Source organism: Entelurus aequoreus, linkage group LG02 (genome assembly GCF_033978785.1).
Source record: "Entelurus aequoreus isolate RoL-2023_Sb linkage group LG02, RoL_Eaeq_v1.1, whole genome shotgun sequence".
NCBI lineage: Eukaryota > Metazoa > Chordata > Actinopteri > Syngnathiformes > Syngnathidae > Entelurus > Entelurus aequoreus.
This window is the reverse complement of record NC_084732.1, coordinates 101,550,455-101,573,995: the sequence shown is the minus strand read 5'-3', so window position 1 is coordinate 101,573,995 and position 23,541 is coordinate 101,550,455. Positions and strand designations below refer to the sequence as shown.

The 23,541-nt window shown below is 38.6% G+C and overlaps 1 protein-coding gene across 1 annotated transcript; it reads left to right on the top strand.

Annotated features, from left to right (window-relative positions):
• The first annotated feature begins 6,565 nt into the window (after positions 1–6,565).
• Positions 6,566–22,716, top strand: LOC133665142 (ORC ubiquitin ligase 1-like). The gene is made up of 6 exons (XM_062070368.1): positions 6,566–6,942; positions 7,136–7,271; positions 12,316–12,401; positions 13,713–13,934; positions 17,770–17,858; positions 21,243–22,716. The coding sequence occupies exons 1-6, from the start codon at positions 6,871–6,873 to the stop codon at positions 22,483–22,485; spliced, it is 1,848 nt and encodes a 615-aa protein (XP_061926352.1). The 5' UTR covers positions 6,566–6,870; the 3' UTR covers positions 22,486–22,716.
• The last annotated feature ends 825 nt before the right edge of the window (positions 22,717–23,541 follow it).

Sequence of the window (23,541 nt, the reverse complement as noted above, 5' to 3'; positions counted from 1 at the left end):
TAAATAACAATATATAAATAATAAATAGCAGTGTTTATTTGTAAATAACAATATATAAATAATAAATGGCAGTGTTTATCTGTAAATAACAATATATAAATAATAAATGGCAGTGTTTATCTGTAAATAACAATATATAAATAATAAATGGCAGTGTTTATCTTTAAATAACAATATATAAATGGCAGTGTTTATCTGTAAATAACAATATATAAATAATAATAAATGTCAGTGTTTATCTGTAAATAACAATATATAAATAATAACTGTCAGTGTTTATTTGTAAATAACAATATATAAATAATAAATGTCAGTGTTTATCTGTAAATAACAATATATAAATAATAATAAATGTCAGTGTTTATCTGTAAATAACAATATATAAATAATAACTGTCAGTGTTTAACTGTAAATAATAATATATAAATAATACATGTTAGGGTTTACCTGTAAATAACGATATATAAAAATAAATTCCAGTGTTTATCTGTAAATAACAATATATCAATAATAAATGTCAGTGTTTATCTGCAAATAAGAATATATAAATAATAAATGTCTGTGTTTATCTGTAAATAACAATACATAAATAATACATGCCAGTGTTTATCTGTAAATAACAATATATCAATAATAAATGTCAGTGTTTATCTGTAAATAACAATATATAAATAATAAATGTCAGTGTTTATTTGTAAAAACCAACATATAAATAATAAATGTCAGTGTTTATCTGTAAATAAAAAATTATGGCAGTGTTGATCTGTAAATAACAATAAATTAATAATAAATGTCAGTGTTTATCTGTAAATAACAATATATAAACGATAAATGTTAGTGTTTATCTCTAAATAACAATATATAAATAATACATATCAGTGTTTATCTGTAAATAACAATATATCAATAACAAATGTCAGTGTTTATCTGTAAATAACAATATATAAATAATAAATGTCAGCGTTTATTTGTAAAAACCAACATATAAATAATAAATGTCAGTGTTTATCTGTAAATAAAAAATTATATACAATAAATGGCAGTGTTGATCTGTAAATAACAATAAATTAATAATAAATGTCAGTGTTTATCTGTAAATAACAATATATAAATGATAAATGTTAGTGTTTATCTCTAAATAACAATATATAAATAATACATGTCAGTGTTTATCTGTAAATAACAATACATCAATAACAAATGTCAGTGTTTATCTGTAAATAACAATTTATAAATAATAAATGTCAGTGTTTATATTTAAATAACAATTTATAAACAATATATGTCGGTGTTTATCTGTAAATAACAATTTATAAACAATAAATGTCGGTGTTTATCTGTAAATAACAATATATCAGTGTTTATCTGTAAATAACAATATATAAATGCTAAATGTTAGTGTTTATCTGTAAATAACAATATATCAATAATAAATGTAAGCTGGACTTCGATGTGCTAAAATCACAGGCATGTGTCGTTCTGCCAAAACTTGGTCAACTTAGCATTCTTGTTGTTAGCATCGCGTTGTCATTCACACGTCGCTCACGCCAAAGTCTCTCCAATGTCATGTGGAGCTGCGGATGTTGAACACTTAGCATTGCTAACAGCTGCTGATAGCATTTTGTTAGCATTAAGTGGCCTATTTTGATATTGCTCACTTCAAAGCTCACCAATGTGGAGATGTGTTATTGATGAGGCAGGAGTCGAATATTATGGGCCTGAACACTGTGTTCAAACTATAAAATGGTGTGTAGCATTAGTGGGTGTGTTGCATGTGATCTACTAAGACTGCATGTGCGTACGTGTTTTTGGACACGCAAACCTTTAGTAGATCAGGCCGTAAGTGGATTAAAAAGTTGTTTCTGCTAAAGTTGGTCAACTTTGATTGTCGCGGTACAGATAGAGCTGAGATTAGCCGTTGTGTTGTTAGCATTGTTCAGGCTAAATCCGGAAACAAAAGTCCCATTTGGTGATCATTGGGTAATAGGAAATAGGACAAACACTGCACCGTAATACATATAAGTCAAGACTTAAGTTGATACTTTACTAAGGACGCAAATATGAAAAAAAAACATTTTTTTAAATGTAGCAATATTTGAAGTGTCTGGTATACAGTCTGGTGTGCCGTGGGAGATTATCTAATTTCACCTATTTGGGGTAAAACATAGTTTTTGCAAATGAGTAATTATAGTCTGCAAATGATGTGTTGTTGTTGAGTGTCGGTGCTGTCTAGAGCTCGGCAGAGTAACCGTGTAATACTCTTACATATCAGTAGGTGGCAGCCGGTAGCTAATTGCTTTGTAGATGTCGGAAGCAGCGGGAGGCAGTGTGCAGGTAAAAAGGTGTCTAATGCTTAAACCAAAAATAAACAAAAGGTGAGCAGCCCTAAGAAAAGGCATTGAAGCTTAGGGAAGGCTATGCAGAACCAAACTAGAACTGAACTGGCTACAAAGTAAACAAAAACAGAATGCTGGACGACAGCAAAGACTTACTGTGGAGCAAAGACGGCGTCCACAAAGTACATCCGAACATGACATGACAATCAACAATGTCCCCACAAAGAAGGATAAAAACAACTGGAATATTCTTGATTGCTAAAACAAAGTAGATGCGGGGAAATATAGCTCAAAGGAAGACATGAAACTGCTACAGGAAAATACCAAAACAAGAGAAAAAGCCACCAAAATAGGAGCGCAAGACAAGAAGTAAAACACTACACACAGGAAAACAGCAATAAAGTCCAAATAAGTCAGGGTGTGATGTGACAGGTGGTGACAGTACACCTACTTTGAGACAAGAGCTATATTGATGCATGCTTGGTTATGCTTTAAAGTCACATCCAACAATTGCGACGACGACTTTTTACTGTCAACTGAGTTTCCTTTTTTAAAGATTTCTGCTGGTGGTGTGCCTCCGCATTTTTTTCAACGCAAAAAATGTGCCTTGGCTCCAAAAAGGTTGAAAAACACTGGCCTAGAGGGTGTTAACTTTCCAAAGTGTTATAATCCGCTTACGACTTTCAGCATACAATGACGTAACTACGCCGGTGTGCGTAATACGCACCTTAGCTTTGTGTGGTTTTTAGCTAATAATAGCGTCTTGGCTAGCCAATGTTTGCTATCCTCGAACGAATGCTCCATCACAGGGTGTTCAAACTACAGAAAAGTTGAAGGATCTCGGGGCCACTTTGTACTTTTGTGTACATTCGAGATCCTGAAACCTATTAAGAGCCCACACGACAGTTATTATTAATTTCTGGTGTTTTGTATTATTTTATTATTTTTCATTGCACTTCCTGTTGTCCTCCATTTGCTACAACCCTTCTGATATGAGCAGTGGCTCCGTCACCTGTCCATGATTAGCAATCAGAATGCTTTTCAGAACCGGATTATTTTGCTCCGTATCTTAACGTTCTACATTTGCTTGCTTTCTGCGTCATGCACTTGTTATACATTTCACTTCCCAGCTGCACATTTTTGTTTTTGTGTTACCTGCGCTTCCCTAATAAAGAGGGATTCTTTTCTGCACTTGCTTGCCGTCTCTGCGTCCCGGGGTCAACGCATACACCGAATCATAACAATAAACAATACAGTGTAGTTTAACCAATTATTCTTATTCATATTATTTAGCGCACTCAAAATCTTAGCAAATCTGTAAAGACATTTTTACATATGTTCATAAAACACCATGTTGAAGACTCACATTTTAGTTTTCTGGTTCCATTTTTCCGATAGAACACCATTTTGGAAGAATGGTCGAAAATTCCTATAAACACACTCCGCAACCTTGTGGACAGCCTTTTCAGAAGAGTTGAAGCTGTAAGAGCTGCAAAAGGTGGACCGACATCATATTGAACCCTATGGGCTACGAATGGGATTTGATTGATTGATTGATTGAGACTTTTATTAGTAGGTTGCACAGTGAAGTACATATTCCGTACAATTGACCACTAAATGGTAACACCCGAATAAGTTTTTCAACTTGTTTAAGTCGGGGTCCACTTAAATTGATTCATGATACAGATATATACTATCATATATACTATCATCATAATACAGTCATCACACAAGATAATCACATTGAATTATTTACATTATTTACAATCAGGAGTGTGGAGGGGGGGGGTGGGGGGGTGGGGTGGGGGGGTGGGGATATGGACATCAAGTAGTGGACATAGAGAGAGAGAGAGAGAGAGAGAGAGAGAGAGAGAGAGAGAGAGAGAGAGAGAGAGAGAGAGAGAGAGAGATCAGAAGGCATAAGAAAAAGAATCTGCATTTGATGGCACTTCAAGTTCATATGTGAGTCAAGGCAGGTGGCCAAATACTTTTGGCAATATAGTGTATGTGTGTGTGTATGAGACGGTCAGTATTGATTGATTGATTGATTGAAACTTGTATTAGTAGATTGCGCAGTACAGTACATATTCCGTACAATTGACCACTAAATGGTAACTAAATGGAATAAGTTTTTCAACTTGTTTAAGTCGGCGTCCATGTTAATCAATTCATGGTAGTAACAAACCTAAACCGCAAAAAAAATTCCTCGGACCAATCAGTAATTTTTGTAATAAATATGTCATGTTAAACCGTATCAGTAGCTAACCTGGGGTGTTCTTGTTATATGTTTTGGTTAGTAACATGTAGCTGAACCAGTTAAAATGAATAATGGCCCCTACCAAGATGGCCACCATGTAGGCACGTCACTCAGTATGACTGCTGGTCAAATTGATTGATTGATTGATTGAAACTTTTATTAGTAGATTGCAAATTACAGTACATATTCCGTACAATTGACCACTTAAAGGTAACACCCCAATAAGTTGTTCAACTTGTGTAAGTCGGGGTCCACGTTAATCAATTCATGGTAATTTTTGTAATAAATATGTCATGTTAAACCGTATCAGTAACTTACATGTGGTGTTCTTGTTATAGGTTTTGGTTAGTAACATGTAGCTGAACCAGTTAAAATGAATAATGGCCCCTACCAAGATGGCCTCCGTGTAAATGTAAACGTCGCTCAGTATGACTGCTGGTTAAATAATTATATTTGTGCTGTATCATACTATTTTTTGCCTAACACAAGCATTGATTGGTTGATCGAAAATGTTATTAGTAGATTGCACAGTACAGTACATATTCCGTACAATTGACCACTAAATGGTAACACCCGAATAAGTTTTTCAACTTGTTTAAGTCGGGGTCCACGTTAATCAATTCATGGTAATTTTTGTAATAAATAAGTCATGTTAAACCGTATCAGTAGCTTACCTGTGGTGTTCTTGTTATATGTTTTGGTTAGTAACATGTAGATGAACCAGTTAAAATGAATAATGGCCCCTACCAAGATGGCCGCCATGTAGGCATGTCACTCAGTATGACTGCTGGTCAAATTGATTGATTGATTGATTGATTGATTGAAACTTTTATTAGTAGATTGCACAGTACAGTACATATTCTGTACAATTGACCACTAAATGGTAACACCCCAATAAGTTTTTCAACTTGTTTAAGTCGGGGTCCACGTTAATCAATTCAATAATTATATTTGTGCTGTATCATACCAATGTTTGCCTAACACAAGCATTGATTGATTGATCGAAAGTTTTATTAGTAGATTGCACATTACAGAACATATTCCATACAATTGACCACTAAATGGTAACACCCGAATAAGTTTTTCAACTTGTTTAAGTGGGGGTCCACGTTAATCAATTCATGGTAATTTTTGTAATAAATATGTCATGTTAAACCGTATCAGTAGCTTACCTATGGTGTTCTTGTTATATGTTTTGGTTAGTAACATGTAGCTGAACCAGTTAAAATAAATAATGGCCCCTACCAAGATGGCCGCCATGTAGGCACGTCACTCAGTATGACTGCTGGTCAAATGGATTGATTGATTGTTTGGTTGAAACTTTTATTAGTAGTTTGCACAGTACAGTACATATTCCGTACAATTGGCCACTTAAAGGTAACACCCCAATAAGTTGTTCAACTTGTGTAAGTCGGGGTCCACGTTAATCAATTCAATAATTATATTTGTGCTGTATCATACCAATGTTTGCCTAACACAAGCATTGATTGATTGATCGAAAATTTTATTAGTATATTGCACAGTACAGTACATATTCCGTACAATTGACCACTAAATGGTAACACCCGAATAAGTTTTTCAACTTGTTTAAGTCGGGGTCCACGTTAATCAATTCAAGGTAATTTTTGTAATAAATATGTCATGTTAAACCGTATCAGTAGCTTACCTGTGGTGTTCTTGTTATATGTTTTGGTTAGTAACATGTAGCTGAACCAGTTAAAATGAATAATGGCCCCTACCAAGATGGCCGCCATGTAGGCACGTCACTCAGTATGACAGCTGGTCAAATTGATTGATTGATTGATTGAAACTTGTATTAGTAGATTGCACAGTACAGTGCGTATTCCGTACAATTGACCACTAAATGGTAACACCTGTTCTTGTTGTATGTTTTGGTTAGTAACATGTAGCTGAACCAGTTAAAATGAATAATGGACCCTACCAAGATGGCCGCCATGTAGGCACGTCGCTCAGTATGACTGCTGGTCAAATAACTATATATGCGCTGTATCATAACAATTTTTCCCTAAAACAAGCAGCTAAGAATAAAATCTACTTACCTATCACGATGTCTTCAAACAGACCGAAAAAAATGCACATTTTGTTTAATAACCGTCTGATGGATGGACGTCTCTCTTATGGACGGTTTTGCCTTTTTTAAAATCTTTTTGGCCTTTCGGACTTCCCGTAGTTGCCGGATTTGGCGCCAGCCTCACCACTTCCGGGTTGCTCATTTGGGGACCTCTCTCTCTGAAGGACGCGCGCCTGTCCGCCAACATGGCTCTCAACCCTCACACTTCCACGCTGTCTTTGACTCTGCCCATATCGTGTCAGATATGCCTCGGAAAGGTAACGTCTGGTTTGTTCCCCCTGGCCCGGCCACGGCGACGTGAATGTTTTAGGATTCTTCGACAGCAACCCGGATGTGCACGTTACGTCGCCTGGGTTGTTGTTGTCGGCTCCAATGTTACATTTTGTTTGAAGTCTTGTGACGTAACAAATGCGCCTTCAGCATGACCGAGTGTTACATTATATGCATTAGGTCAGACAGCCGGTCATATGTGGCAACCACCACGTGTTCTGCTCGTCCTGCATGGAGATGTGGTTAAAGAAAGCAAGCCAGTGTCCGACGTGCAGAGTCCCCATAACCACGGAGACACCCTGCAGGGAAATCATCGGTGAGGATTGACGTGCTGTTTGTTCTGCCACAGGGTTACTTCTCCTTTAAAAGGGAAACTAAAGGGACAAGCGGTAGAAAATGGATCCGATCCATCAACCACTGTGCCGCGGCACAGGCTGGTGTGCCGTGGGAGATGATCGACTTTCACCTATTTGGGTTAAAAATATTTTTTTGCAAACCAGTAACTATAGTCTGCAAATGATGTGTTGTTGTTGCATGTCTGTGCTGTCGAGAGCAGTGTTTTTCAACCTTTTTTGCGTTGAAAAACACCACCAGCAGAAATCATTAAAAACGAAACTCGGTTGACAGTAAAAAGTCGTCGTCACAATTGTTGGATATGACTTTAAAGCATAACCAATCATGCATCAATATAGCTCTTGTCTCAAAGTAGGTGTACTGTCACCACCTGTCACATCACACCCTGACTTATTTTGACTTTTCTGGTGTTTTCCGGTGTGTAGTGTTTTACTTCTTGTCTTGCACTCCTATTTTGGTGGCTTTTTCTCTTTTTTGTGGTATTTTCCTGTATCAGTTTCATGTCTTCCTTTGAGCGATATTTCCCGCATCTACTTTGTTTTAGCAATCATTGTTTTTATCCTTCTTTGTGGGGGACATTGTTGATTGTCATGTCACATTCGGATGTACTTTGTGGACGCCGTCTTTGCTCCGCAGTAAGTCTTTGCTGTCGTCCAGCATTCTGTTTTTGTTTCCTTTGTAGCCAGTTCAGTTTTAGTTTTGTTCTGCATAGCCTTCCCTAAGCTTCAATGCCTTTTCTTATGGGCACTCACCTTTTGTTTATTTTTGGTTTAAGCCTTAGACACATTTTTACCTGCACACTGCCTCCCGCTATTTCCGACATCTACAACGCAATTAGCTACCGGCTGCCACCTACTGATATGGAAGAGTATTACACGGTTACTCTGCCAAGTTCTAGACAGCACCGACACTCAACAACAACACATCATTTGCAGACTATAATTATTGATTAAAATAGGTGAAAATTAGATAATCTCCCACGGCACACCAGACTGGATCTCACGGCACACTAGTTGACAGTAAAAAGTCGTTGTCGCAATTGTTGGATATAACTTTAAAGCATAACCAAGCATGCATCACCTGTCACATCACGCCCTGACTTATTTTGAGTGTATTGCTGTTTTCCTGTGTGTAGTGTTTTAGTTCTTGCCTTGCACTCCTATTTTGGTGGCTTTTTCCCTTTTTTTGGTATTTTCGTGTAGCAGTTTCATGTCTTCCTTTTGACCGATATTTCCCGCATCTACTCGGTTTTAGCAATCAGGAATATTTCAGTTGTTCTTACCCTTCTTTGTGGGTACATTTTTGATTGTCATGTCAGGTTCGGATGTACATTGTGGACGCCGTCTTTGCTCCACAGTAAGTCTTTGCTGTCGTCCAGCATTCTGTTTTTGTTTCCTTTGTAGCCAGTTCAGTTTTAGTTTTGTTCTGCATAGCCTTCCCTAAGCTTCAATGCCTTTTCTTAGGGGCACTCACCTTTTATTTATTTTTGGTTTAAGCATTAGACACCTTTTTACCTGCACACTGCCTCCCGCTGTTTCCGACATCTACAAAGCAATTAGCTAGCGGCTGCCACCTACTGATTTGGATGAGTATTACACGGTTACTCTGCCGAGCTCTAGACAGCACCGACACTCAACAACACTTAGTTTTCAGACTATAATTACTGATTTGCAATTCTTATTTTTAACCCAAATAGGTGAAATTAGATCATCTCCCATGGCACACCAGACTGTATCTCACGGCACGCTAGTGTGCCGCGGCACAGTAAATGTATTTTTCATCAGTCCCTTGTTATGCGGTATGTTTGATTACTACGTATTCGTCTAATCAGCCTGACCTAAGTTTTATGTAACACAGGCATGTGATTTTCAGTTTTTCTTCGTTTTTTCCGACCGACAATGTGTCTTAAAATCTTGATCTGTCTATTTGCCATACCTGCCAACAACTACGGTTTTCCCGTAATGAGTACGGTTTTTGATAATCCAGTGGTAACAACTACAGTTTTCTATTATAAATGATGTACTTATAAATCAAAGCTACGTAGCGAAGCAACTCCACGGGCGGGGGACAACTTATACGGGAAACATCAATGATGATTGGTTGGTTTACGTATAAAAACATCCATGATTGATTGGTTGTTTACTATGATGAGTCACGATTGGTTAAGATTAGGGCAAAACATTAGGGACAGGCCAATCAGAGGCAAGATAGGGCGGGTCACGGAACCAGGAAGTGAAATCACAACAGACATCCCAAATGACGAGGAAATTGTTGTAGAAGAGAAGAGGGAATATTCAAGCGGGCGATTTATATATTAAAAAACTAGTTGAAGATGGCAGAGGGATTCTCTTCCGTAGATGTTTCTTTTTAGCCATGTAGACCACGTCCAGGAAACCCACAATGTTGGCCACATTTGGACAAATGTATTCGTCTGGATAAAACATTAATTTGACTTGTTGTCAGGTTCAAACACTGATGACATCTATTAAACAGGCAAGAAGCAAGGAATCATGCAGAGACAGAGTTAAATTTAGCTCAATGAGGAGAGACGTTTTGGGCTGTACTCTTAGTTACAGAACCAACCTACGCTCTAAGGTAACAGTTCCACGTGCTCCTCTATTTATTTGGGAGGTCCCTGGTTACATCACTGAGGCTGCCTCTGAAGGAAGGGGGGGTAATCTCAGCAGCCCAATTTAGACACAATATATGACTATTCATGAAATGCAAATGTGCTGACACTCGTGATATCGCCCTGTCTCTGCTCTGTCTGCGTCACGGCACTCGATGTTCGCCCTTGGCAGTCAGCAGGCCGGTCCCGGACACAAACACTGATACAAGACGATGTCCCTTTGCACAGATAGAAGAGTACAACTTCAGCACAATTGATAATAACTATAGCAACGGCCTTTAAGCATACGAGTTGTAATTATTCTAACACTTGTTTACTATGTAAGCCCAAATCAAAAGTGGAAGAGGTGGAATACACATTTAAGAACACACATGTTTGCTACAGTACAGCCTGTCTAAATGCTACATTGCTGTTTCACAACAAGACAGTAGCTGACATTCTGTTCATTATTTCTACTCTTTATATTTTGACATTGAGTAGTTGAACCCTTTTGAAACATAAACAACATGACTGCAAGATGTTGATTTCATGCTATAAATCACAAGTGGCTATTCAGATAAAGGAAGTTAGCTAATGGAATAAACATTGTTTGTACCCTATAAGGGTGTAACGGTACGTGTATTTGTATTGAACCGTTTCGGTACGGGGGTTTCGGTTCGGTTCGGAGGTGTACCGAACGAGTTTCCACACGGACATATTAAGTAGCGTACCGCACGTTGTGTAAACAATGCACACCGAGGCACAACACACGGCATGCTAGCAGCTAACGGGCTAGGATAGACTGACCATACGTCCTCTTTTCACCGGACATGTCCTCTTTTGCGGGGCTGTCTGGGCGGATTTTCTTAAATGCCTCAAATGTCCGGCATTTTGAGTTAGGGTTACATGTATTTTCAATGTACGTTCAGGGTTAAGAAGGGGTTAAAAACAAAACAAATTGTGAGCGCAGCAGCATTGGTGAGGGAGGGGCAGAGACAGAGAGAGAGAGTTATGATAAACGCGCATGCGTCGCCAGGCTCTGCTTTTTATCCATAGATTTATCACATTTAATTTTTTATTATCTCTAGCTGGGGTGTCAAAAGTGTGCCCCGGAGGCCATTTGCGGTCCACAGCCATACTTGCCAACCTTGAGACCTCCGATACCGGGAGGTGGGGGGTGTGGTTGGGGGCGTGGTTAAGAGGGGAATATATTTAAGCTAGAATTCACCAACTCAAGTATTTCATATATATATATATATATATATATATATATATATATATATATATATATATATATATATATATATATATATATATATATATATATATATATATATATATATATGTATGTATGTATGTATGTATGTATGTATGTATATGTATGAAATACTTGACTTTCAGTGAATTCTAGCTATATATATATATATTTATTTTATTATACATATAAATAAAAGAAATACTTGAATTTAAGTGTTCTGGAGGCTATCCAGTAGATGGCAGTATTGTCCTGTTTAAGAGTGTCACAACATTGCTGTTTACGGCAGAAGAACTGCTTTACGGTAGACGAAAACGTGACTGCTGTTGTTGTGTGTTGTTACCGCGCTGGGAGGACGTTAATGAAACTGCCTAACAATAAACCCACGTAAGAAACCAAGAACTCGCCCTCGGTCATTCTACAGTTATGACGTCATTGGGCAGGCAAGCTGTTTATATTGTGGGAAAGCGGACGTGAGAACAGGCTGTCCCCACTCAGGTCCGCTTTGAGCTGGAGGGGGCGTGGCCTCCAGCTCCGGCTGAATACCGGGAGTTTGTCGGGAGAAAATTTCTGTCGGGAGGTTATCGGGAGAGGCGCTGAATACCGGGAGGGTTGGCATGTGTGCCCACAGCTAATGTTTTAAAGGCCCACGGCACATTCTAAAAATACTATTAAAATAAACAAAAACATAACAAAAGTGAAATGAAAAAGCTTAAAGGTTAAATGTATTTTGGAAAAAGTTGCAATGTTGACTAATAAAACAAAGCTGTTTTTTCTTTCTTTCAAACTGTCATTGCTCAAAACATAATATTGAATCAAAATCAATGTTATTATGAATTATTGACCTATCCAAGATTCCCATTACTTCACATCAAATATTCCACTAAGAAAAATATTTTTGGTGGAAGATTTTGCAAATTTAGTAAATAAATAACCCAAAAAATGTATATTTTGTTGTTTTCTTACTGTACTGAAAATTAACCGAACCGTGACCTCTAAACCGAGGTACGTACCGAATGGAAATTTTTGTGTACCGTTACACCCCTAGTACTCTATGATTTTTGCATTTGGAGCACTTAGAATCGGAGAGGAAAATGTATGGCAATCTTTAATGTGTGGATTATGTTGTTGTTGTTGTTACAGGAGGTACCAATGATCACACTGAGAGCCCATCTGTGAGAAAATGTCTCAGGAAAACCAGAGGAGAGCTTCTTCTTCGCGAGTATGAGGTATAAACCCACCACTTTCTCTCATACAGTTTAAAGGCCTACTGAAAGCCACTACTAGCGACCACGCAGTCTGATAGTTTATATATCAATGATGAAATCTTAACATTGCAACACATGCCAATACGGCCGGGTTAACTTATAAAGTGACATTTTAAAATTCCCGGGAAATATCCGGCTGAAACATCGCGGTATGATGACGTATGCGCGTGACGAAGTCCGAGTAACAGAAGTTATGGTACCCCGTAGAATCCTATACAAAAAGCTCTGTTTTCATTTCATAATTCCACAGTATTCTGGACATCTTTTGCAATTTTTTTAATGAACAATGAAGGCTGCAAAGAAGACAGTTGTAGGTGGGATCAGTGTATTAGCAGCGGACTACAGCAACACAACCAGGAGGACTTTGTTGGAGCGCTAGCCGCCGACTTCACCTTGACTTCCTACGTCTCCGGGCCGCCAAACGCATCGGGTGAAGTCCTTCGTCCTTCTGCCGATCGCTGGAACGCAGGTGAGCACGGGTGTTGATGAGCAAATGAGGGCTGGCTGGCGTAGTTGGAGACGTCACGTTAGCTCGTAGCTAAAGCATTTCGCCGATGTATTGTCGTGGAGATAAAAGGCACTGAATGTCCATTTCGCGTTCTCGACTCTCATTTTCAAGAGGATATAGTATCCCAGGTGGTTTAAAATACAAATCTGTGATCTACAATAGAAAAAGGAGAGTGTGGAATCCAATGAGCCAGCTTGTACCTAAGTTACGGTCAGAGCGAAAAAAGATACGTCCATCGCTGCCTCTCAAGTCATTCACTGTAACGTTCCTCATCTACGAATCTTTCATCCTCGCTCAAATTAATGGGGTAATCGTCACTTTCTCGGTCCTAATCTCTCTCGCTCCATTGTAAACAACGGGGAATTGTGAGGAATACTAGCTCCTGTGACGTCACGCTACTTCCGCTACAGGCAAGGCTTTTTTTTATCAGCGAGCAAAAGTTGCGAACTTTATCATCGATTTTCTCTACTAAATCCTTTCAGCAAAAATATGGCAATATCGCGAAATGATCAAGTATGACACATAGAATGGATCTGCTATTCCCGTTTAAATAAAAAAAAAATCATTCCAGTAGGCCTTTAATTAAACATCTTAACACCTTATTTTCCCAGCCGAGCTGCAGTACATTCATGTTTTACGTTGTCTGATATGGAAATACAGGCAAGAAAGAAGAAATGTTAGTCATTTCTGAGCAGTTTTGAGATTTGGAAGATGAAAAGCTGGACGGAGGGATTGTTTTCTCGAGTCTTCTTGCCTTTTTACAGGAAGAAATTGAAGGTCTCGTTAGAGACAACGAGGATCTGAAAAGCAAAAATCAAAGTCTGGAACTGCAGCTGGGAAGCGCTCTGGATCCTTGCAGTATTAACTCTGTGCAAGCAGACGACAGAAGACTGGAGCCTTCCGTCATGGAGGAGTGGGCCAACCGGCTGCAGACTGCCAAGGATGTTTGTGATCAAGTGAAACAGGACCTGGACAAGCTTAAGGAGGCATGCACCTTTTTTAATACTGCTCTTTTATGGACATTTTCATCACTTCCCCGTTAGGGTTGTATAGTATAGTAACACTGAAACGCCCTCAGGAAGAAGTGCTTTAACCCTGTAAGACCCAAATATAGAAAAACCTAAAAAATATATATTTGACCTTTCAGATGTTGTTGTAGGAGGCATTTGATGCAGATATTGAAGAGTTAAAAAAAAAAAAAAAGTTTATGGGATGGGAGCAGAATTTCTGTATTTGTACTCGCGTTGTCTGAACAACTACGGTTCATTTGCAGGGTTGATTGCTTACTTAGCACCATAATGGTATATACTAGGGATGTCCGATAATGGCTTTTTGCCGATATCCGATATGCCGATTTCGTCCAACTCTTTAATTACCGATACCAATATCAACCGATATATACAGTCGTGGAATTAACACATTATTATGCCTAATTTGGACAACCAGGTATGGTGAAGATAAGGTACTTTTAAAAAAAAAATGAATCAAATAAAATAAGATAAATAAATTAAAAACATTTTCTTGAATAAAAAAGAAAGTAAAACAATATAAAAACAGTTACATAGAAACTAGTAATTAATGAAAATTTGTAAAATTAACTGTTAAAGGTTAGTACTATTAGTGGAGCAGCAGCACGCACAATCATGTGTGCTTACGGACTGTATCCCTTGCAGACTGTATTGATATATATTGATATATAATGTAGGAAGCAGAATATTAATAACAGAAAGAAACAACCCTTTTGTGTGAATGAGTGTAAATGGGGGAGGGAGGTTTTTTGGGTTGGTGCACTAATTGTAAGTGTATCTTGTGTTTTTTATGTGGATTTAATTTTAAAAAAAACAAAAAAAACCCAAAAAAACAGATACTGATAATAAAAAAACCGATACCGATAATTTCCGATATTACATTTTAACGCAAATCGGACATCTCTAGTATATACCATTAATAATAATCACACTCTAGTTATATTTTTATGAAGTCATTTATTACAAATATAAAACATATGAAACAAGATAAAACGCTTAAAACACACTTTTTCCCCCTCTTATAATTGCAACAATTATATAACAAGCTCTAAATGAAATTTGATGCATCTGTTGCACAATAACTACATATGCACATGCTCTAGACATTGTAATAACAACCAAAAAAATATATAAAATACATTTTAATTACTTGAACCTGATGAATCCAGTCCGATGAAACAAATAGATTTTGTTCGAAGGAAACCTTGAGAGGTTGTGTGAGTTCATGGCCAGAAGGCGTGACTTATAAACAAATGTACGATCCAATAGCCTTGTGAGACTGAACAATAGGACCCAATGACTATGTAAATGTGGTAAAAATGAATAAATATATATAATAGATTGTTTTTAAGGATGGTTAAAGGTAACGTTGTAATTTTACAACAAGGGGTGTTACAGGGTTAAGACAGCGGTCCCCAACCTGTTTGGCACCACCGACCGGTTTAATGTAGGCATTATTTTCAGGGACCGGCTTTCCACTTGTGCCAGATAAATACCAGTGTTTCCCATAAACTGCCAAGATACCTGTGGCGGTGGGGGCGTGGCTATGGGCGTGGTCACCATGACATCATCGAGCAATTTGCATAATTTACTACAATGATATGATTTTCTCTAAAAAGGCTTAAAAAATGTATACTTACTAATTAATAATAACAGTTTTGTTTTAAACGTCCATCCATCCATTTTACAATATAATTACAACACTTTATGTACATATTTATATACAGATTTGAACAATAAGTTATTCACTGAAATATATTTATTAATTGTGGTTCTTACAAAAAATATATCTTATAAAAATATAAAAGCTAAAATGTCTCTTAAAGCTCTGCCCCTTTAATTAGTGCATACTAAATAATTTAACTTTAGCCTACTACTGCAACCATATTATTTACCAGCAACATAAAGTGAAACAGAGGCAGAGGTGTCCTGCCACAGTCAGTAACAAATAAACAGAAAACAGTAGTGGTCAAATACAAATAAGGCAACAAGAGAAGTATCCTAAACTTCTCTTTTGTAAAGTAAATCTGAACAGCCTATATGGGCATCTACGTCAACTATATGATTTGCCTGAGAAGCTGGACAAAAAAAAAAAAATTAATTTGTGGCGGACGTAATTCTTTCGTGGCGGGCCGCCACATATAAATGAATGTGTGGGAAACACTGAATACAGCAAAAATAAGTGCATGAAAAATATGACTCACTATAACGCTGAAATCTACCTTTGGCTACAATCTGTCACATTTATATTTTATATGTTCATTAATGTGCTTTGTATCATGTCACAAAGTCATAACAAATAGGAAATTCATATGAGGCATTTTATTGTACATCTACAAAGCTTATTGGTGTGTCTAGTGGATGCAGTCGTTTATGAATTATTTAATGTTTCTCTGCAGCCCGGTAGCAAATGCGTCACGGACCAGTACCGGTCCCCGGACCGGTGGTTGGGGACCACTGCTTTAAGACATGGCTAGCTAGCGAGCCGCTAACATCCATCCGCTGTCGACAGTGTTTTAGCTACTTGTAAATCACTAATCCTCGCCTCCATGGCAACAAATGAAGTACGTTTCTTACAAGTATCATTATCACTGCAGGACGAGGAATAGCTGAACATGCTTCACTACACACCGTAGGAGGATACAATAGCTCACCGGTGTCACAATGTAAACAAATGCCATGGGTGGATCTACACCTGACATCCACTGTAATGATACCAAGTACCATAGCGTATTTAGTCGATACTACTATGATTACATCTATATTTTTTATCGTCACAAAATCTTTTTTCCTTTTAGAAAAAATTAATATTGTGTTTATAAACTCAGGAAATACGTCCCTGGACACATGAGGACTTTGAATATGACCAATGTATGATCCTGTAACTACTTGGTATCGAATCGATACCCAAATGTGTGGTATCATCCAAAACTAACTAGGGCTGCAACAACTAATCGATTTTAATCGATTAAAATCGATTTTAATCGATTAAATCGATTAAAATCGATTTTAAAAATAGTTGCCGATTAATTTAGTCATCGATTCGTTGGATCTATGCTATGCGCATGCGCAGAGGCTTTAAAAAAAAAAATTTTTTTTTATTTTTTTAAATAAATCTTTATTTATAAACTGCAACATTTACAAACAGCTGAGAAACAATAATCAAAATAAGTATGGTGCCAGTATGCTGGTTTTTTTCAATAAAATACTGGAAATGATAGAAATGTAGTTTGTCTCTTTTATCCGATTATTAATCGATTAATCGAAGCAATAATCGACAGATTAATCGATTATCAAATTAATCGTTAGTTGCAGCCCTAAAACTAACTAACAACAGAAGAATAAGTGATTATTACATTTGAACAGAAGTGTAGATAGAACATGTTAAAACTGAAAATAAGCAGATATTAACAGTAAATGAACAAGTGGATTAATAATCAATTTTTACAGCTTGTCCCTCATAATGTGTACAAAATAATAGGTGTATAAATGACACAATATGTTACTGCATAGACTAATTAGGAGTCTTTGTTTGTTTACTTACTACTAAAAGACAAGTTGTCTAGTATGTTCACTATTTTATTTAAGGACTAAATTACAATAATAAACATATGTTCCATGTACCCTAAGATGTTTTGTTCAAATAAAGCCAAAAATGCCTTTTTTTTTGTGGTCCCCCTTTATTTAGAAAAGCATCGAAATACATGTTGGTACCGGTACCAAAATATTGTTATGGAGACAAGCCTAGTCCCCATGAAATAACATCTCCTGGTGTTACTCTTGTCATCCTCAGGCAAATAAAGCCCTGAGATCTCAGAATGTTGACCTGGTACAAGAGAACATGAGACTGAAAGCCGAGGTGGTCAACAGGTCTCCACAAAAGTAAGTATTTGTATATTATTAAATACTGATGGTGGTTGGCTAAGTTATTTTTTTTGTACATGTATTTAAGCACCGTATTGTTCCATATCAGAGAAAGTTTTACATAACTGTTGCGTACAAAACGTTTTTAAACACAGACATGTAAAAGTGGGTGATCAATTAACATTGTAGAAATATTTTTTTTACCGTTTTGAAATAAGCGTTTTTCTGTACAAACGTTTTGAGACATACAGTTTGCTAAATTCATCTGCTGTCAACCGGGGTGGGCACGCTTTGAGTCACTACAAAAAGGCGCTATATAAATATCATTCATTAGTACCGAATTTTCTGGACTATAGAGCGTACCTACTACATTTCCAAACAAAAAATATTTCCATGTATTAGCTGCATCAGACTATAAGCCGCAGATATATACATTGTGAAATTAGCTATTTACACAGAAAGATTGTGTAAATGTGTATTTATACACCTTAATAGTTCCAAACGGTGTCTGTAACACGGCAGTAAAACGGCTGATCAAACAAAACAGAAGTCATCGCCATGGACCCACTAGCCGCGGAAGCTCGCTCCCCAATCAGCTAAACTGACTCAATAACTCCACGGTGACGTTTTGGTGAATTCACGTAAACTTAAAATACAAAAAAGAATGCCAATGTAATTTAATAATACTAACAACCGTAAACGCGTTAGCATATTAGTTCATGTTAGCGGTGCTAGCTTCATTACATTATGATAGCGTGTACAGATATGCATGAACACACTCCTACACACATGCAGTGGTTTAGTAAGTATGAATTGTTTTAGTTATGTTGTAAAACTTGCAGACCTTGTTTGGAGTGATCAAATGAAGAATCGTAAAAGTAAAAACGCTACGGACGGCTGGAAGACCGAATGGCACGTCCACTTCCGGTTGAAAGCGCCAAACAGAAGGGCAACGCTGCACCTGCAGTGAGGGAACTCCTCCAAAAGGTGGCGCATTAGCACAAACAATAACACACCTATTTTGTACTATAAACATTATGGGTTATCAGTTAGGGGTGTAACGGTACGTGTATTTGTATTGAACCGTTTCGGTACGGGGGTTCCGGTTCGGTTTGGAGGTGTACCGAACGAGTTTCCACACGGACATATTAAGTAGCCTAACGCACGTTATGTAAACAATGCACACCGAGGCACAACACACGGCATGCTAGCAGCTAACGGGCGACGATAGACTGACCATACGTCCTCTTTTCACCGGACATGTCCTCTTTTGCGGAGTTTCTTAAATGCCTCAAATGTCCGGCATTTTGAGTTAGTTGCGTGTATTTTCAATGTACGTTCAGGGTTAAGAAGGGGTTAAAAACAAAACAAATTGTGCGCGCAGCAGCATTGGTGAGGGAGGGGCAGAGACAGAGAGAGAGAGAGAGTTATGATAAATGCGCATGCGTCGCCAGGCTCTGCTTTTAATACATAGAATTATCACATTCAATTTTTTATTATCTATAGCAGGGGTGTCAAAAGTGTGGGATTGCACATAGCGGCACGCACGTACGGGCAAGCGATCAAATGTTTGGAAGCCGCAGCTGCGTACTGCGTTACACATACAAATTAAACAAAATGCTTATGGCAACATTCCGCGTCTGCGTATCCAACTCAAAGTCCTCCTGGTAAGAGTCTCTGTTGTCCCAGTTCTCCACAGGCCAATGGTAAAGCTTGACTGTCATCTCTAGAGAATGTAAACAATGAAACACCGGCTACGTGTTTGTGTTGCTGCAGCCGGCCGCTAATACACCGCTTCCCACCAACAGCTTTCTTCTTTGCTGTCTCCATTGTTCATTGAACAAATTGCAAAATATTCACCAACACAGATGTCCAGAATACTGTGGAATTTTGCGATGAAAACAGATGACTTAATAGCTGGCCACAATGCTGTCCCAAAATGTCCGCTACAATCCGTGGCGTCATCATACCGAGACGTTTTCAGCAGGATATTTCGCGCGGAATTTAAAATTGCACTTTAGTAATCTAACCCGGCCGTATCGGCATGCGTTGCAATGTTAAGATTTCATCATTGATATATAAACTATCAGACTGCGTGGTCGGTAGTAGTGGCTTTCAGTAGGCCTTTAATGTGGACTCAGCACCTTCCCTAGGTGCTTGATGGTGATGTTGCACAAGTAACGTCTTGTATTAGTCGCGATTAGGGTTGCGCGATTTGGAATGATATCAATTTGGCTGACGATAGCTTTTAATGCTGTCGTCGTATCGTGATAATGCTTGTTAATGACACGTTCCAGCTGTGTCCCAGCGACAAAGGAACAACCGCAAGCCGCCAGCCAACCTGCTTTTAAACCAGCAATCCTCCCCTTTTTGAGGTGGCAAATAAAGTAAGTTGCTTGCAAGTACCAGTATCACTGGAGGACAAGGAATAGCTTAACATGCTACACGACACACTGTAGGAGGATACAATAAGCCTTGCTAATTGATAAAGTAAGGCTTTGGAATGCATACAAAGGTGGGTGTAATGATACTAACATCGACAGTAATGATACCAAGTACACCAGCCATGTATGGTCGATACTCAATGATTAGATTACATTCTCAGGAAATAAGTCCCTGCATTCAGGAAGACCGTAAGGACAAAAATCAAAGGATTTAAATCAGTAGGAAATAATTAAAATAAAAAAATTGATATTGTTACACCTGCATTCTGTGTTGGTCCGATTATAATAGTGACCAAAAATGTAATCCTTCAGTGATGTAGAAAATTTGAAGTATTAGCATTGGTATGACCGATACTGCCCGTGTGACTACTTGGTATTGGACCGAAACCGAAATGTGTAGTAATGTGAAGTATCCCAACAGCAGAAGTATAAGTTACTATTACATTTTAACAGACGTGTGTACACATAAACATGTTACAGCAGAAAGTTACCATATATTAACTGTAAATTAATAATAGTTTTGATAAAATAATACAATCAAATGAATGCCCTGAAAACCAGAAATGACGTAATGTTGTCAGCAGCTAAATTCAAAAGAAGGCACTCATAAAAACTTATGAAAAATAAATGCACATACAGTTACTAAAATAAATACATTGTAACCAAATTATTAGGTAATATAAAATAAAAGTGCAAATGAAAATACAGCTTCAGTTATATTTTTTGCCCTTCTCTGACTTTAGTTTGTTTGATATTACTGCCACAAGTGGTGGAAAAGTGTATTACAACCGAGTGCCACATACAGACCACAGCTGAGAAACATATTTTTTTGGCCGCCCTCAAAGGGGCGCTTGTGGCCCATCCCTGGCCCTATGGTTAAATAATAACATTTCAGCCTGATCCCAGAGATGTTTCCCTGCACTCGGACATTGTAAAAGACACGATGGTTCGTCCCCAGGTTTGGTCGTTACACCGTCGCTGCCCTGGAAGCGAAAATCCAACAGTATCAGCGAGACGTGGAGCAGCTGAAGAAGGCCCTGGAACGCAGTGATCAGTACATCGAAGAACTGGAGGGTCGGGTCACCATGTCTGAAAAGAGATATTCAGAGATGCAGGAGTCTGGTAAAAAGACCAAAGCTGGACCAGAATCCCTGAGCCAGCAGCAAAAGATCAACATGATGATCAGAAGCCTGAGTGATAACGAACGAGGTTCCATCTGCAGCAATCCTGAAGGAGACGCGCTGACGTTCTCACGGTCTCACAGTTTGATGTTCTCGTCCTGCGGGGATCTCAAGGACTCTCCCAAGACTCTGTGCGGCCTCCCCGATAAGAGCGAGGACTTGGACGCCACCTCGGACTTCTTGCCCGCCACTCCGTCCTCCGCCTTCCGCTCCCTGACTCTGAGGAGTCCAGGAGTGCGCGAGAAGAAGGTCGCCTTCAAACCCGTGGCCCATTTCAGGAAGCTCGATTTCGATGGCGTTCCCAGTCCTACGAAGAGCGCCGCAGAGGAGCAGTCCAACGACGAGGACAAGTTCACCAATGGTTTGTCCCCCAACACAGACATGGATCCCATAAAGACTGTTTTTTGGGGCACTTGGAACTGCTCTAAGTCCAATGACCAATCGTCTCCAGGTCCAAGTTCTGAAGGCTTAGTTTCGGACTCCATGTCTGAGACTGTCGGCGTTGAAGAACCCGACATTTTCCAGAAGTCCAGTGAAGCCTCCATGGATGCCGCTTATCTGGACAAAATCTCAGAGTTGGACTCCATGATGCTGGACGGAGAGAGCTCCAGTAGCCGGGGTTCTCAGCTCTCCTTGGCACCTTCCCCTTCCGCCGACTTGGACCTCACTCTGGTAGCAGAACCGCAACCCTGCCCCGGTGTCGTTGCGGTCGGGAACGGCGAGGCTCCCGGAGGAGAAGATCCTGTATCCCTGCCGACAGCTGTGGAGGAGAGCAGAGAGCCGGGTCATGTGGAGCACACGGAAACTTCTCACACTGAAGAACTCTCCTTTGATTTGCTCTTCGACGCCCTGGAAGAGACCAAGGCGTGTCTCTCGGGTTCGGTGGGCCAGGACCAGGACAGCCAGTGTCCTCCTGTGACCACGGCCAGCGACAGACTGAACAGCAGCCAGCCCACCAAAAGGAAGTCTCACAGTCCCTTCAACACAAACAGTCCCACCAAGCTTTCAAAGCTCATGTGAAGGTTCCCAGAAACACCAGCTCGACTTTTTCTACCGTTACAACAAAAAAAAAAAATCATCCTATCCACCCAGTAATGCACGTTGAATAGATTTTTTTTAAGAAGTCTGATAGTAAAGTTGTATTGTTCGTGTTTTGTGTCTCTTCTGTAAAGTCCAACTTTCTTGTGTGCTAGAAAATGATGCTCTTCTGGAAAAAAAAAGATGTAGTGTGTTGGAAATGAATTAAAATGATCTTGCAATAAGAATTTTCACTGGTTGAATTTCTCTTTTTTTTAGCCGGCGTCTCAAACTCAATTGTGTAATGTTCATTTTGTTGTTACTCAGCCAGCGTTTGTGGGTCTGATGGACCCCCGTTGCATTTTGTGGCTTTTAATGCCTCACAAGCAAACACTTTTATGTTCAAATACTGAACAGATGTTTACCTTGTCCCAATAAACATCTTTAACTTTTATGTTAAAATACTGAACAGATGTTTACCTTGTCCCAATAAACATCTTTAACTTTTATGTTAAAATACTGAACTGATGTTTACCTTGTCCCAATAAACATATTTAACTTTTATGTTAAAATACTGAACTGATGTTTACCTTGTCCCAATAAACATCTTTAACTTTTATGTTAAAATACTGAACTGGGGCCGTACTTATCAAGCTTCTTAGAATTACTCCTAAGAAGTCTACTAAGAGTTGACTTAAGAGTAAATAAATTCTTCGCTGAAAGCTGCACTTAAAAGTTAGTTATCTGAACTGATGTTTACCTTGTCCCAATAAACACCTTTAACTTTTATTTTGAAAATACTGAACAGATGTTTACCTTATCCCAATAAACATCTGTTCAGTATTTGAACATAAAAGTGTTTGATTGTGAGGCATTAAAAGCCACAAAATGCAACGGGTCCATCAGACCCACAAACGCTGGCTGAGTAACAACAATATGAATGTTGCACGGAAAATTTCTCTGGCAGTTTCTGCATCCCACAGGGATTCTTCTTTTGTGTTTCTGCACCTGCGGTTCCCACACAAGGTTGAAATATTGTTTGTCAACACTGTCTGCTCT

Excerpts from the sequence above, each read along its gene's own strand:
- LOC133665142 (XM_062070368.1), top strand. The coding sequence starts at position 6,871 with ATGGCTCTCAACCCTCACACTTCCACGCTGTCTTTGACTCTGCCCATA. Across the intron at positions 7,272-12,315 it reads ACCCTGCAGGGAAATCATCG|GAGGTACCAATGATCACACT; the intron begins GTGAGGATTGAC and ends TTGTTGTTACAG. Across the intron at positions 12,402-13,712 it reads TTCTTCTTCGCGAGTATGAG|GAAGAAATTGAAGGTCTCGT; the intron begins GTATAAACCCAC and ends GCCTTTTTACAG.